General features: G+C 49.4%; 3 protein-coding genes across 3 annotated transcripts; 1 reads left to right on the top strand and 2 right to left on the bottom strand.

The window, feature by feature from the left end:
- Positions 1-6,755: 6,755 nt before the first annotated feature.
- VTN77DRAFT_3413 (uncharacterized protein) lies at positions 6,756-8,881 on the top strand (the record flags this gene model as incomplete). The annotated part of the gene is made up of 2 exons (XM_069419359.1): positions 6,756-8,275; positions 8,329-8,881. The coding sequence occupies 2 exons, from the start codon at positions 6,756-6,758 to the stop codon at positions 8,879-8,881; spliced, it is 2,073 nt and encodes a 690-aa protein (XP_069278437.1).
- Positions 8,882-9,176: 295 nt separating this feature from the next.
- Positions 9,177-10,964, bottom strand: VTN77DRAFT_3414 (uncharacterized protein; the record flags this gene model as incomplete). Its single annotated transcript, XM_069419360.1, has 1 exon — positions 9,177-10,964. One exon carries the CDS (start codon positions 10,962-10,964, stop codon positions 9,177-9,179), a length of 1,788 nt encoding a protein of 595 aa, XP_069278438.1.
- A 1,609-nt stretch (positions 10,965-12,573) lies between these two features.
- VTN77DRAFT_3415 (uncharacterized protein) lies at positions 12,574-14,717 on the bottom strand (the record flags this gene model as incomplete). The annotated part of the gene is made up of 5 exons (XM_069419361.1): positions 12,574-12,642; positions 12,707-13,562; positions 13,619-14,210; positions 14,266-14,492; positions 14,569-14,717. 5 exons carry the CDS (start codon positions 14,715-14,717, stop codon positions 12,574-12,576), a joined length of 1,893 nt encoding a protein of 630 aa, XP_069278439.1.
- Positions 14,718-15,192: the final 475 nt, after the last annotated feature.

The following is a 15,192-nucleotide window of genomic DNA, read 5'->3' on the forward strand; positions in this document are numbered from 1 at the left end:
ACAAACATCCAATCCAACCCAGGAATTGACGACAACGCGAGTAGAAGTTCACAGAATTCAAATGAGATAGATGATTTGAAAGTGAAATGATCTGACTGAGCGAACAGATTTCTTTCTCTCAGTTGTTTCCCAACATGACTGTTTTTTTTTTGTCAACACTTTACGAGCCAGAATCAGTCAGTAACCAGTCAGTAACCAGCTACATACAAAAAACGATAACGACAACGATAAACGATGCGTAAAGACAACAACATACCAATTCATCCGGACAGCAACAAGCTTTCTGCCGTTCCACCAGCGCAGAAGAAACCGCCATCGGATCGGCGGTTGGGAAGGCGGACACTACACGTACTCCGTTGGTCATGATAAGGCAGATAGTAGCTGCGGTGATGGTGAAAAGGAACGTGGTAAAGTGCATCTTCTTCTAGGTATGCTTTTGTTTTTTATTTTTTTTTTTAGTTTTTTTTTTAACTGAGTATACTGAATATGTAATGGCTAATGATATATATCTTGGTGGACGGAACATATGCCTATATATATAACAGATCCTAGAGTACTATGTACTGGGCAAGCATGCTTCTATGTATGTGCGTACATTATTAGGTAGACTGACAAGAATCCGGACAAACCGGCATCAATACAACAAACAGTTTGCTGGGAAGCTGAAGCCTGTATGTAAGCACTATCGATTGCTTTTGCCTTGTCAAGACGATTTGAGAATCTTATCTCATCAGCGAGGACCATATGATCGAATGAGAATTACTTTTTTTGCTCTTCGCCGGCATTAGTAACTGTGATGAATAACCTCCATAATAAGCATGACCATAAGCATAAGCTTACACTATGTACGATCAAGACAAACATCAGCTGCTGTTTATCGTGTCATCATTTAGACACCTACCTATGTACTTACCTACCTATCCATGGATATATCACTTGGCTTCACTTCACGCATGATTCGGGACGGACGGGTTCCTAACTTACCTACCCGATTCGGCAAGTGGTCGGATTTACCCTACCTTTGGAAAGCCTTTCAGAATCCAATCCAATGGTTATTGTCTCGCAGTCTACATATGGCTGAATTGGTCCGTATGGAGGAAAAAAAAAGAAAAAAAAGGGTGCATGTATAGTAGTGAGTGAGTCTGGGTTTGCTGACATATATGAAGTGCTGATCTATGCTGAATTGTTAGTATCATTTGTTTCGCTCCATCAGTGGAATTCCCTGCTGTGGCATGTCATATCATGTCATTGTCATGTCAGTTCCATCATGCTGATTGCCTTGCTTATTCGCATTCTCCCTCCCCCTCCCCCATAAAGGAACAATTGTACGTACAACATTTATTGAGCACTATACTTTCTGACGAAAAAAAAAAAACAAAGACATCAAAAACAGAACCTAATAGCACAATCATTTTAATGCACTGGATAGACTTTCACTTGTCTTTCTTATCGATTAGTGAGTACAATAAATAAATACATACATACATACCTCACCCATGCTGCCCTTTCCATCAGATTCTGTCTCAGTCTCCTCCCAGAAGGATCTAGGTCTAGATCTGGATCTCCTTCCCCTTCACCACGGATCCCCGAATCATAACCGCAAGCAATGCTCCTGCTGCTGGGCAGACAACGATCTCGACGAGACTCTTCGTCGTGGCGGCGGCAAAAAAAGGCATTATAACTACTAGGACCGCTAAGAATTTTGTCCACGTTTGGCTCGTCTTCTCTTCGTTCACGACCTTGTTTCTTGGAGGGTTCGTGCTTCTGTGGTCGAGGAGCGGAGAAGGATTGCGTTGTCTGACCGCTGCCCATCATGATTATGATCAGCAACAGCAGCAGCAGCATGTGAGGTATTTGACGGATTTCGGTCAGCATTCTTCTCGCATTTCTGTCTTGCGACAGTTCTGATCGGAGTTTCCTATTCGATTGATTGATTGATTGACTGATTGATTACACAGAACCAGCATCCTCCACAATCAACACCCTCCACCAACTCCGCTTCACGGGAACACTATACTTTGACGAGAACGGGGCACTACACAGGAAGACAGATCCCAATGAACCACAGTATGTCGGGGGCCCGAGTCCGGAGATTGAGCGAGCGTGGGAGGGTTTGATCAGAAGTAAGTAAGAAAAGAAAAGGAAGCAAGCTGCTGCTGCTGCTGTGTGTTGACCGTCAAATGTGTGTTTCCTTCTACATAGGTATTTTGTTCTCAGCGAGGAGGAAGTCTCAAGACTGCTGCCCGGAGAACGAGGAAGAGGAGGTCGAATACAACCGCATCCGAGGACGGGGGAGTATCGTGCTGGGTTAGTTACCTCTTCTCGTGCATATAATACCGATTGAACCTCTCATTTCAGCGGATACTTTTTTTTTCTGTCCAAGACTGATACATGATGAGAGATTGCTAGCCTTTCGGTTCTGCATGATCTACACTGTCTCGTACGTTAAGTCACTCCAATCTATTAATTGATTCTTGGTTGAGAAATTCTTCAGAATTGTAAAAAAGAGACTGACTGATTGATTGAGGGAATAGAATATGATCCGCCAATCGCTAGATCGATACCGGATGGGACCGAAGAAGAGGAAGAAGATGAGAATCTCGTCCGAATCCACCAAGGTACGTAATCAATCTACCTACATCATATCTTACCCCATCACTGAAAAAGGGAAACCGAAGCTAAAAAATTCCGCAAATTTATTATTTATGTCTTCAGACCACTGCATCGACATGCTTCGACAATCGATCATCTGCGCTTCCGATCTGACACCGGTGCCTCTGACGTGGAGTGACGATGGGCATGGGCATGGGCATGGTTCGATGGCTGATACGGAGCAGCTTCATACCTGTCAAGACTTTTGGATGGTGCGGAGGTGGGTCGATGAGAGGGGTCGGTTGCAGAGGTAGTGGAGTAAGTAAGTAATTGTGTCACGCTGGAGGGGGTATAAGGAAGGAGAAAGGAGGTGGAAAAAGGGAGAGGGAGAGAGGGGGAGAGAGAGGGAGGGAGGGAGGGAGAGAGAGAGAGAGAGAGAGAAACAGATAAACAGAAGAGGAAAGAAATAATATGTTATTTTTAGACGGCGTTTGAGGCGGTGTTCTTAAATCAACGCTGGATAAAGAAGATCAAAGACATTCTTGTGGGAGGATCAATATGGATAGTCGTTGCAGATTTGAAAAGAAAAAAAAGAGGTGCCATGACACCAGCTTCCTGGTGAATCTGAAGTAGGTACTCTCTAGCCCGCCAACAACAGGATTATTTCGCTGAAACCCTCCTCCACGTTTTGATGATCTTGGAGTTCTATCGCGGTGTTTTTGCCTGCTCTCCTTGAAGATCCTCCACTTTACTATCTCAACAGACGAGAGGCAGTGGTCCTGAGTTCTGGTTTGAGAGCACTGGTAGGAGTAGGTAGAGGAGGCGAATCTCTGTTCGGATGTCATTCTGGGTTTCTGTGCCACTTTTTTTGGTGATTCTTCTTGATCGATAATAAGGATTGATTACCAGAATAGTGGTATATACGATCGTGCTATGTCTGGTGTTGAATCTGTTGAGTCGTAACCTGCATGACGTTGTGAGCGTCATAGATGGTGCTAGACTAAAAACGGGCAGTATCGAGCGCTGCAGGCTGGGGAGCTGTTCAGATGAGCGTCTTGGAGGACCCTTTATCTAGGTATATTCTTGTTAAAGAAAAACGGTATTGTTCAATGATCTTGAGAATGAAGGAATGTATAATAAAACGAAGAAAATTGAGTAGTGCGTGATAGAATAGCAGCTGATTCCTGCAGACGCCTCAGCCCTGACCCTAGGCCCTAAGCCCTGGACTCTGCCCGCTGAGCCAATAGGCTTTGTCGAGACTAGCTTAGTGCCCCGTGACTTGGCCTGATTGGGTAGGATGGGCGTGAGTCACGTGGAGATAGGTGATAAGCGATTTCCATACAAGGGAAGTCATCCTTCTCTTCTCTCCATGAGTCAAAAATTGACTTCTACTACTGCTTCTTCCTCTTCAACGTCAGTACCTTGTCACCATCAACTATCGTCCTTCATCAAACCAAATCTCATCTAAACTAAACTACTCAACTCAGACGCTGCTATCATGTCAGGCAAACGTGACCGCCTGCCACCTACAGAGGCCAATGGTAAGTCCCCTGCGAGACGACTGCAACGCTATCTTGCTGCGAGTCGGGTAGGTGTTTGCTGCATACAGTGCAAGGAGAATTTACAATATGGAGAGACATGTAAGTGGGGAGTCCGCCTGGAAAGTAGACAATGAAAACTATATAGTAGGTAGGCTGTGAAGGTGGGGCGAGAGAAAAGTCCTCGGCAGAGATCAGGTATTCGACTCCTGAAATACCCAACACTTCACTTGTCAACAAGCATATCATTTCATTGTCTCTGCTGTGTCTTTCGGCTGGTATCCATCATCTCAGAGAGAACTTGCGACTGATCCAGTTCAACCAGAGGCTTGACAGCTTGAGGCACGAACTGGGGGCCGTCCTGCAGCAATGCCATGATTCTCCTCTTCTGTCTCCTTTCCCATAACGCCCACAGGATTGCCGATACAGCGACGACGCCTAATGGAACTCCCACTCCGACGCCCACTGCAGTTTGGTTGCAGGAAGCGCAACTAGAGGATAGACTTGGCGACGAGCAATTGCTTGAGCTGGTTGAGCTGGTTGAACTGCTTGATGAGTTTGCGTGCATGGCTGCTGTACTGTTCAACGTAGTCAGATTGGCGAGAGCCGCTCTGCCAAACACCATCGTGCCAGACGGTATCGTGAAGTCGCTTTCGCCATTGGGACAGGTAATCTCGTCATCGTTGCTGACTGGGTAACCAGAGCAATAGCTCGAACTTCCGTTGTTGTAGGAGAAATTGATAATGGAAATACCGCCCCCGGGAGCGTCGCTCGCTAAAGTTCGGCAGAATCGTTTAACGCTTGTAGCTAGGCTCAGTACAATCTTGAGTGCATCAAGGCCAACAAAGCAACGACGTACAGCCATGACACAGTTGTGGACAATTTGGCCCCCAGCTCTGGTCGGTGCAACTGCCCCGGGACAGTGTATAGGGTTGGTGCCCGGTGTTTAAGCAGTACCCATTGGACAGGCAGATATCAATACTGCTGCAACATGCGGTATACTCATCCGAGGAGCAAGGCACGTCGGTTGAGGGACTACCATCTGGGAAGTAGCAGGTTTGTGTAAACGCTGGTGTCGCAAAGTAGAGAAATGTAAACAATAGTGACAGCAAACTCATTGTGCAGATGGACTTATTCCGGAAGGACAGAAGGGCGTAACGTCATTAATATTCACTTGGATAGACACGCGACCGGAGACACCATTATTGGAACTGCATTAAAAAGAAAGGAGAAGGCCAGCCCTGTGGGAGGCCTTGCAAGACTATATTTAAGCTCGGGTACAAGGACATGGATGTACTGAGTCGGCGGCTGTAGCTGCTCCATAATTGGCCTGTGGTGTCTGTTGATGTTGGTTTCATCTTGGTGCACCAACACATGCAGGGGTTGCATTGGTTATCGCAAACTCCATCCTGTACATCGCTATTCCCTAACTGGTATCTGATGCGTTCCAGCGTTTTCCCATAAGAGAAAATACATTGAAGCTTTGGTCGATGAATGGAGACATCAGTTCTTGCCAAAGCGGGAATAATTAAGCAACATTATCAGCAAATAATCTATCTTATCAGCCCGTGCAGCTAAGACGCTAAGGGGATGCTAGCGGCCAGTCGTGCAAAACGATAGGCTATCCCCTCACCACCTGGAGTTGCTTAGATACTAGGTACCTACCTAGTAGGTAACTAGTAAAACAAAGGGACAGTTGTCGACTGGCTAAACTTTATCGCTATGAAGAGGAGTCGAAAGATGATTAGTTACATTATAAGAGAGACAGCTTTGGAATCCTAAAATAGATGGGCGATTGAAAAAGCACCCAATTGGGTCTTTGGCTAGAGATGGATCGCAATTCGCAACGTATGAATTTCAGAAAGATACCTAGGAAGGTAATTAGGATTTACGGCGCTGGTCTGGTAGCGAGGCCAAGTCACGTGATATCGAGCCATATTAGCACCTTATCAGTGTTGGAAAGGGGTGAATAGTGTGTTAATTGGGTGGAGGGTCCGATGGACCCGACGTCTATATAAGCTTACTCAGAGCTGACTAAGCCGAGGCGCTGAACCTAGAAGGGAAGGGCCTTCTAACAATCAGCATCTAAGTCACATGACATAAGCTCACGTGACCAATTTGACGGCCCGCACCAATAAGCATTATCGACAGAGTTTGCACTGTCTGCCTCAACTTCAAACATCCAAAACTTGACACAAACGAAGCAAACACTGCATCATCGCATCCAGATCAACTGAATGTTGATCATCGATACTCCTCCATTACGCAAGTGGGGTCCTGAGTGACACGACTCAAAGAGGCCCATTTCGGTCGCCCTGCGTGCAGCTTGCCCCTTGACTCTGGAGCAGGCTGCAAGACGTGGGTGGTGGTCCGGAAGGGCAATCCATACGGCTGGAGACGCGTCTACAGCGACACGAACAGTGGACATTTTATCTTTTGTTCCTGGCTGCGCGTCTAGACCAGATCAGAGTGTGGCAAAACGCGCGTGAGAGAACTGTGGTTTGCGTCGTTGACATTTGCAACGCCTCTTGTGAAATCAAGAGAATACAGCGTGAACAGACCAGCCCGGGCCATCATACATACAGCAGTTCTCTGATCTAGAAGCTTGTACAAAGAGTAGACACCATGACATCGACCTCCGCCTCCCATCAGCAGCAACCTCCTCCGTCGACCGATTTCTCGGTGCACCAACCGCCACATACATCCCACATGGACCACAATGCGCACCTTGCGACGAGTGGATATGGTCCCAACGACAATCAGCTTGCAGGTCTAGTGGAGGCGGCTACCGCGGCTGCGGGCCAAGATGTTTCCGAGTGGGCGGCGGCTGCGGCTGCGGCGGCGGCTGCTGGTCATCACCACCTCGATGGATACGGCGCAGATTTACACCTTGGGGACGATAGCTTTGGAGATGGATTTGGCAACATTGGCGCTACTCCCGGTGCGGGGCGACAGCTCAGAGGATCAACGACGAACGCGCAGGGTCAACCAGGACAAACATCCGGTCTATCGCGAACGGTGTCGAGAAAGCGGAAAAGAGGAGAGGATCCACTTGATCCTGCGCTGACAGCAGCTGGCGGTGCTGGTGAGGGGCAGCCACACCAGCAGCAGCAACAACAACAGCAACAACAACAGCAGCAACAGCAGCAGTTCAATGGAGATGGTTTGGATATTAGAGAGCTACCGCCGCAGCAGTCGATATCCGAAGCCAGGGCTGCGGGAGTGCATTCGGCTGCAGCGTTATTCCGACAACCCTCCAGCAACAAGAAATACACCCGTCCCCCCATGTCGAAGCTGTTTGCGTCGCTCGAGCTGTCACCCGAGAACTTCCTCCATCTACAGGCTGCCGCCAAGGCCTACATGTTGGATGAGAACCACCCGGAGCGGCGTGATTGCGTCGGCCAGCGTGGTAAGGGCGACACGGAGATGGTCAAGTTGCGGCTGTGGAATTGTGTGCGACACTTTCTCGAACAAGAGGGGTATGGAGAGCGTTTCTTTGGAGAGCATGTAGTCAACGAGGGCATGCCGCCGCGCCAATACGTCTGGCCGCGAGACCAGCACAAGATCATCACGCTAGTGATTCCGCTGCTCCGACGCATGGTCACGAACGAGCGACAGCGGCAGTATGCCATCGAGACTCGTAAAGGCGGTGGACCTGAGGAGCGGAGGAGAAGGAAGACCGAGGAGCTGCAGAACCTCAACGCGGCATCGCAGCAATCCCCGCCGGCCCACGAACACCACCAACAGCAGCAGCAGGATCAGCAGACTGCAGCGCATTTCCCACCGCCGCCGCCGATGCCGGTACCCGAAATACCACCTCCTGGCGCGGAAGCCGTGGACCTCTCCAATTTAGTACTGGAAGGGTATCCCGCCGATTGGAATGCCATCTCCAAGTCGTACAATATGTACAACCAAGATTACCAGCTGGACAATCTGTGGAGCATATCGGGGTTGCAGCAGCCGGACTGGTGGGGACTCGTGGCGGCTGTCGACAGCCACTACCAGGTGCTGCACAATGGAGATGGGTCTGAGTGCGTTAAATCGTGCGAAGACATGAATATCAACCGGATCCTGTCTTCGGATGCGCTGGCTCATGCGAACTGGAGGGTGGGCGGAAATGAGCATTCGCCCGCCCGGCATGAATTGTAGGTGTCCTTTTTTTTTTCTCGTCTGGTTCAATGATGCTAAATCTCCACAGTGCCAGCAGTATCACCCGGGACGTCTCCCGCATCATTCGGAACCACCTGGGCAAACGGGGAGCAAACAGTTCGTCTCCACAACTTGAAGCCAGTACGGACCCGAACGGCATTCCCGAACCACCGCAATACCTGCAACAGGTGCACCAATCCAACTTTGAGTCCACGGTACCTGCGACCACGACCGCGACCGCGACCACGACAGGCGGTGACCACCATCCCACCTCTCCCATCACTCTTCACATCAACATCGTCCAGGACGGAAAGCGAATCCTGCCGCGGCTGGACGTGTCCGCCGATCAGTGTCCTGATCTGGCCAGCGTACGCCAGTTCATTTCTCGCCGCTACGCGGGCCAGCTGCCAGTGTCTGGGTTCGACGAGACCGGCGCGCCGGACACGTCCCGCTGGAAGATCCAGGTCTGGCTGCCCGAGGGGTTGGTGACCGTGCAGAACGACGGCGAATGGACGATCGCGCAGTTGTCGGCGGGGACGGTGGATTGGATGGATGGCGATTTGCGGGTGATTGTCGATTTGGGCGAGGGCAGCTCGTCATGATCCTCCTGAAGACAACGTGCGAAGACATTGCCGACTTGTATAGTAGTCTACTGTATTTTATGTTCTTGTACATGTACATTACACTGTGCTTTTTGCTTCTTTTGACACGATGATGCCTTGCTGAGTTGGCTGACCTGACTGACCTGACCTGATGATAAGTGATACCGTTTTGTTTTTTGCTTCTTTCTGTCTTGTATTAATCACAATCAATCGATGATGACGTTGGAAGATATCCTTCGTTTATCGGTTACATTGTCATTCATTTCGCTCATCATTTTTTCGCCTAATGTCTAGTCTAGTCTTTTGTTGATTCTCTTCTTAACGGACACAGGTCCCGTCCGACAAGGTACTCCATGATCGAGTTCCCATATGATGACCAGGTCGATTCCTTTCTGACTGCGACGCCGCGGGCCCGATCTCGGTCCACAGCGTCGGGTCCAGACTGGTCTTCGTTTTCGCCGTGCTGCTGTTGCTCCATCGGTGCAATGGCAACATCTGCATCTGTCACGTTGTGCAGTTCCAGTCGTTCTAGCCAGCGCGAGAGCGGAAGATGATCCTGATCAGGATAGCTGTTATTCTTTCTCTTCAGCTCTGCCAGGATCGTTGCCCATGTTGTCTCTCTTGGAGAGCCATCATGCGTATCACGGTGATTACTATTGTTGGCCAACGAAATTTTCTCCAGTCGAAGACATCGCAATAGGTGCCGTTGCTGCTGATCTTTATCTTGATATTCTTCAACGCTCTCGTCTAGTCGCCCCGGCACAACCAGGCTTTCACACCACCAGAGCAGGTCATAGAAATGCCGCGGATCGAAGGACTTCGCCTCTCTCCGGGAGTGACTCCTCCCGCCATCGACGATCGTCACATCCCGTAACTGCGGCAGGCGCACTCGCATCGGAGTCGACCTTAGCATAGCAACGAATGCGGCCCAGTTACGGTTATGGATCGTCAACTCGAGCGATCGGAGCTGTTCCGCCGCGGCAAGGCTCGTTGCGAATGTTGTATCCTCAGCTGTGCTCTGACGACCGAACTTTTCGTCAAAGTCGATATCCAGCGCCAGATGTCGGAGCGAGCGGAACATGTGCCGTAGCGCCGACAGGGCAGGATTCGCGCTCGAAAAGAAATGCATCGGCATCCCTTCGTACATCTCGTGGGGATTGACGATGCGAAATTCCTCTATTTTTGTGGTACCTGTCTTCTCCAGCGCTCGCATCAACAAGATCACTCCCCGGAAAGGCGCATACACGGGCGCTGGTCCGGTCGACTCGAAGGGGAGGAAGTCGTTGCCATAATCACCACCATCATCCCTATCATAATCCCCCCAGTCGCTGTCGAGAAACGCCGTGATCGGTTCCGGCGCCATGTACAGTCTCGGACTCAGCGCCCCGTAGGCGTATTTCGGGTCGAAGGTGTCTTGGATATCGACCGGGACAGTGTCCCGGTAGTACTGCCAGCTCACCCATGTCCAATGCACGTCTGGCTCGGGCATCCACGTCCGCAGAGGTCGGGGGATGGCGCGCCACTGTCTCATGGCCGGGGAGGAGCGGGCTTTCTTCCTACCATCCAGATCGTTATCGTCACCGTCATCATAGTCATTATTGAAAGCCAGCCTCGTCAAGACAATCTTCTTCAACGACGGCAACTTCGGCAGCGCCTCAACCAGGGCCTCAAAATCCCGCTCCGCATCGCGAATCGCGATATGCTCGCTTACCAACCCCTGAAAGACATCAAACGCCCTGCGCAACTCACGCTCATACACAACCGGATACTGCACCGCAAGAGTCTTGAAGACGTCAAAATCCAGCAGCGACCGATTGAACGTGGTATCGTCCCAGACAATCTCCTCCACCTGCGCCGCGAGGCGGGGATTGCTTGTGATGGCGCGAAATGCGGACAGGTCGGCGGCGTGCGAGGAGAGGAATACCCGCGCAAAGGGGAAGTAGTAGGCGGACGCGACTTGCTCGGTGCGTTTGGTTGTCAGGCGCAGGGTTTGGGTGTCGTGGAGGGAGAGGTGGTTGAAGATGGTCTTGCAGGTGGAGGAGGCGCCGTGGTGGAGGTAGAGGAGGAAGGTGGGGAGGTCCATGATGAAATATGTCTGTATATACAAATAAAATAAAAATATACTAAGTACAAGTACACCCTAAACGGCTCTGTTCATCCTGAACATATTATATACTCAGACAAGCTCACAAGCGGCGTTGACCTCGGTTTTTATTTAATTCAGTTTTTAATGCTCGCGCAATCAGACAACAGCCCCTCATTTTCGTTTTCGAAATCCTAAGAAACGAGATATGCTGTTTCTTCAGCTCAGCTGAGCTCAGCTGAGCTATTTGGTCAGCTAAGGCGTACCGTGCCAAGTCATAATATCATGTTATGTCGACGGTGCAGAGATGATGGTCCAATCGTGGATGCTAACTATGTTGGTGCAGTCTGAGTGGTCAATTCTTTTACCCCTCAGTATGAAACCTTTGACTGTTGGATAATATGATTGATTGATTTATGAGCTTATTCGCATGCTTGTTTGCTTATAGTTGGTTAGTCTTGCGGGAGCTGCAGCCTGCAGATCCACGGTCCACAGTCTAGTCTACCTGGGCTGTGCAGTGGAGATACGTTCAATTTTAAAGAAGGCTTAATTAATTAGTTCAGTTCTCATGTACGGAGTATTGTCAATCCACCTAGCCTTAGTAGGTGCTGTATGTATGTACATTCCTTCACAGCCCTCACTCATATACCTTTAGGTAGGTAGGTAGAGTATTACGATCCAATATTGAATGTGGTCAAGAATCCGGTTTGCGCAGTCAAAATAATGATAGATAGGCAAAAATAATACCTACATAGGGCGCGTGATGTAATACTTCTCGGGCTAAATAAACCTAAACCCATGTTAAATCATGAGCCACCGCTCTCAAGAATCACTCCAGGAATGGTCAATTTCTTGCTTACTCATATAATATAATAAACCGCCATGATGATTAATTATAATTTTGACAATAAATAGACGTAGTTTGTAGAATTTAATAGGGGTATGTTATTTAATAGAGTTATTTTTTTTTCATTTTATTTTATCTACGTTGTTTATTTTAGAATTACTATTTTGTAGTAAAGTCAAAAATTAGACGAATCTCTAAAAGGAGCAAAAAAAATTTAAGTAACTTAAGGAGTCACTTTCATTTTCATTTTTTTATGAATACAGACTAATATAAGTAAGCTTGGGTATTATTTACTATATTAAGGGAAGGTACTTTACACTTAACTCTGACAGTCTCTACCCATATCTACAATTAATTGTATGTACAGTACGTATATACTGTACATACTTTATGCCACGTTTATGCTTGCTTGAAAGGTGGTCTTTAATTCAAGCTCAGGAGTCTCACTTATCTGGCATCTGCACTTACGTTTCCTCCAATTAGACTTCAAGAAGTAGTAGTTTTCCCGAGAACGTAGCCGGTACTCTTCAAACAAACCAGCCTTTTATCCCAGGCGCTTGTTTTTTTTTTTGGTACATGCCAACCTGGTCTGGCCTTCTCCCTTCTGATCTGTTTCGTCGCTTAAAACGGGATCGGAGCGACGCCGTACCGACCATCAGGAGGGATAAATTTCCATGGAAGACTCGATTTCGTCGAATCGCCTACACCATTTTCACGGTGTATGAAAGCCATTCGTGTAATGCCATTAATAATGACAACTCGCTATGCGACATTTTTCACCGGATGGAGGAACATCGGAGGGAGGCATAGCCGTCCATATTTCTTTTCCCACTGAGATCCAGTCAGACCTGATGAACAAGAAATCATTAACGGAGCAGACTTGAGTTAAACATACCTTTGACCCTCCCTTTCCTCCGTCAGTCTTATACCCCAGCCAGACACGGTATATCTTCTCCGGCAACACCGACCGAAACATATAGGTCATGTGATAGAGGATATCGTCATGCTGGCCCCAGCTCCAGATACTCTCCCATCTCGCATTGATCTTTTCAGGACTTCCCGAGTTGACTCTTCTTTCGAGCGCACTGATGTCCTCCTCCCAGTCACCACCCTCCAGATAGAGCGGCTGCGGGATTTGCACCACCTTCAGACCGTAATACATCGCCCAGGACACGGCCGACATCTCCGAAGCGAGCCCGACGCCTTTCTCCGTCTGGTCGCGGTGCATGGCCCGTAGTAAGCGGGAAGACACCCGAGACATCGTCACAACGGCAGTGCGACGAGGGGTGGCGACTCCTTGTTCGAAGTTGTAGATCTCGTTGCGAAACGGCCAGTCGGTGTGTTCTGGGTCGAATGTTGGCAGCCAGGTGATCAAGTCTGCTTCCTCGCCCACACCCCATTCATAGCGATCGTCCGCCGGATCGGTTGGGGGAGTAGGTCTGTTATCAATATCGTTAGGGGTGATGTTCCGCGCGGGCAGAGGCCCCCAGATACTCTCTCGGCCCGCCATGTCTCGATCCACGCGCTGCACGAACTCGTCCCAAGTGCCGTGAACGCGAGACATGTAGAAATACGAGTTGCGCTCCCACAGGAATTTTCGAGGCTGCATCCGGGCAAAACTGGCCGCCTGCTCCAGCAAGTGATACAGATGGCCGGTATACCTCGCATCCATCTCAAATTGCCAGAAGAAGTCGAATTCGGGATGCAAATGGGCAAAGATTTGTAGCGGCTGGAAGTACTGCAAAATTGCTCTAGTCGCAAGCAAAGTGAGTGCACGATTCAGTGGGTCGCAGAATCAGTGTCTTACCGGTGTTCGGGCAGCTTGGGGTACCACGCCTGGAGAATCTCATGATTGAAGAAGACGGCCAGTCCATGCAGTTCCCGCGGGAGTGTCGACTCTTTCAGCTTTTTTACAGCAGCTTCATCCTCGAGATCCGGCAGTGCTGCGTCCTGGGTGTCAATCAGCAGGAAAACTTCATATTCGGCCCCTGAAAAGAGAGCCAGTTCCATGACTATGGCTCGGATGTTATGGAGATCGTTTTCCGTATAGTTCATCCCGATCGAACTGCGCAGAATCACCGCGGTTCTCGTCCGGGATCTCGATTTGTTGGGTCGAGAAGAGGCCATCAAGGCTTCATTTTCCCGGTGTAGTCCCCACGGTCGTTGACGGGTCTGTTCTACATGGTCGTATCGGTGGGCGTTTCGCTGTAGACAATCTTGCTGAAGAGCATCCCAATCGACCGAGTCCCACTCCACGGGGGATGGCTTTTGGAATCCAGGAACCTCGCCTTGTTCGCGCTCACCATACCCATAGGCGCCATAGCGGGAATATCGATCCGTACAGATCGACCGATCCAAGGGCACCGCCTCGTAGGAACCAAATACCGGTGACGGGAACGCTGTTCATTCCTTGTCAGTAACCCTCCGTTTGTGTCGGGCCAGCCAGGCACCTACCTGAGACGTTCCATCGATACCCGAACATCATGTCTTCGGGGTTCGTCCGATCGAGAAGGTTCCCTCGAGGCCCCAGACATGGTCGATAACCCGCATCGCCACTGTAATCTGAATATGGGTCATACGGGATGGGGATTGGATGCGTGCGCACACGATGGAAGAATGATCCGCCGAGCTGGCCTCCAGGAAGCGAGTATGTGCCCGTGGAGTAAAAGTCGTGGTCCGGACTGTCATGTCAAGTCAAGAGAGATAAGAAGGATGAGTTATAACAATGGAAAGAAGAAGAGATGGAGATTTACATACCTTGTCTTTCGAAAATTGTCCGATCGGAAGGTCAGGAATTGCTCGCCCTCTTCCCAGAAGTGAAGAAGAAATGCCAGCGTGATTAACCCCGTGACCACGGCGACTGTTCTCTTTGGAAGCAAGCGCCGCCACATCGATAGCAAGGCCATCTCGACGGTAAGGGAATTCTCATCGACAGCTGCGAAGATGTCATGATCAAGACAAGACCAGTCGTGGATCCTTGCTCAATCCATCTCTGCTCTCCTTGGCTGGGCATTCACCAGAATAGTATTGCGGCGACTGCGTCCGATTCTTATTCTATCAGCGCCGGCTCGCCCAGACCAGACCCCTGGCTGCTTTGCTGGCTACGTTCTGTTAGTTGCTGCGGCGCAACGCCATCTACGGAGTAAATCGATACCAACCGCATAGTCACGACACCTTCTAGATTCTTTTCGGCGAGCCTGCTGATGGTGAATAATAATGCATTTGATCGCGATTTTTTTTTTGTATGTACGCTCCAACTTTCTTTCTTTTTGATTCCTAATGTGGAAAACCATCATCACGTGCGGGACATATCTTGACTCTTGACAGATTCAAAATTAAAGAGACGGCGCAAGGACCGTGTTTGAGCTCATACTCAAGTGA

The sequence above is a fragment of the Rasamsonia byssochlamydoides genome, assembly GCF_041956645.1.
Source record: "Rasamsonia byssochlamydoides strain NRRL 3658 unplaced genomic scaffold VTN77scaffold_24, whole genome shotgun sequence".
Taxonomy (NCBI): Eukaryota; Fungi; Ascomycota; class Eurotiomycetes; order Eurotiales; family Trichocomaceae; genus Rasamsonia; species Rasamsonia byssochlamydoides.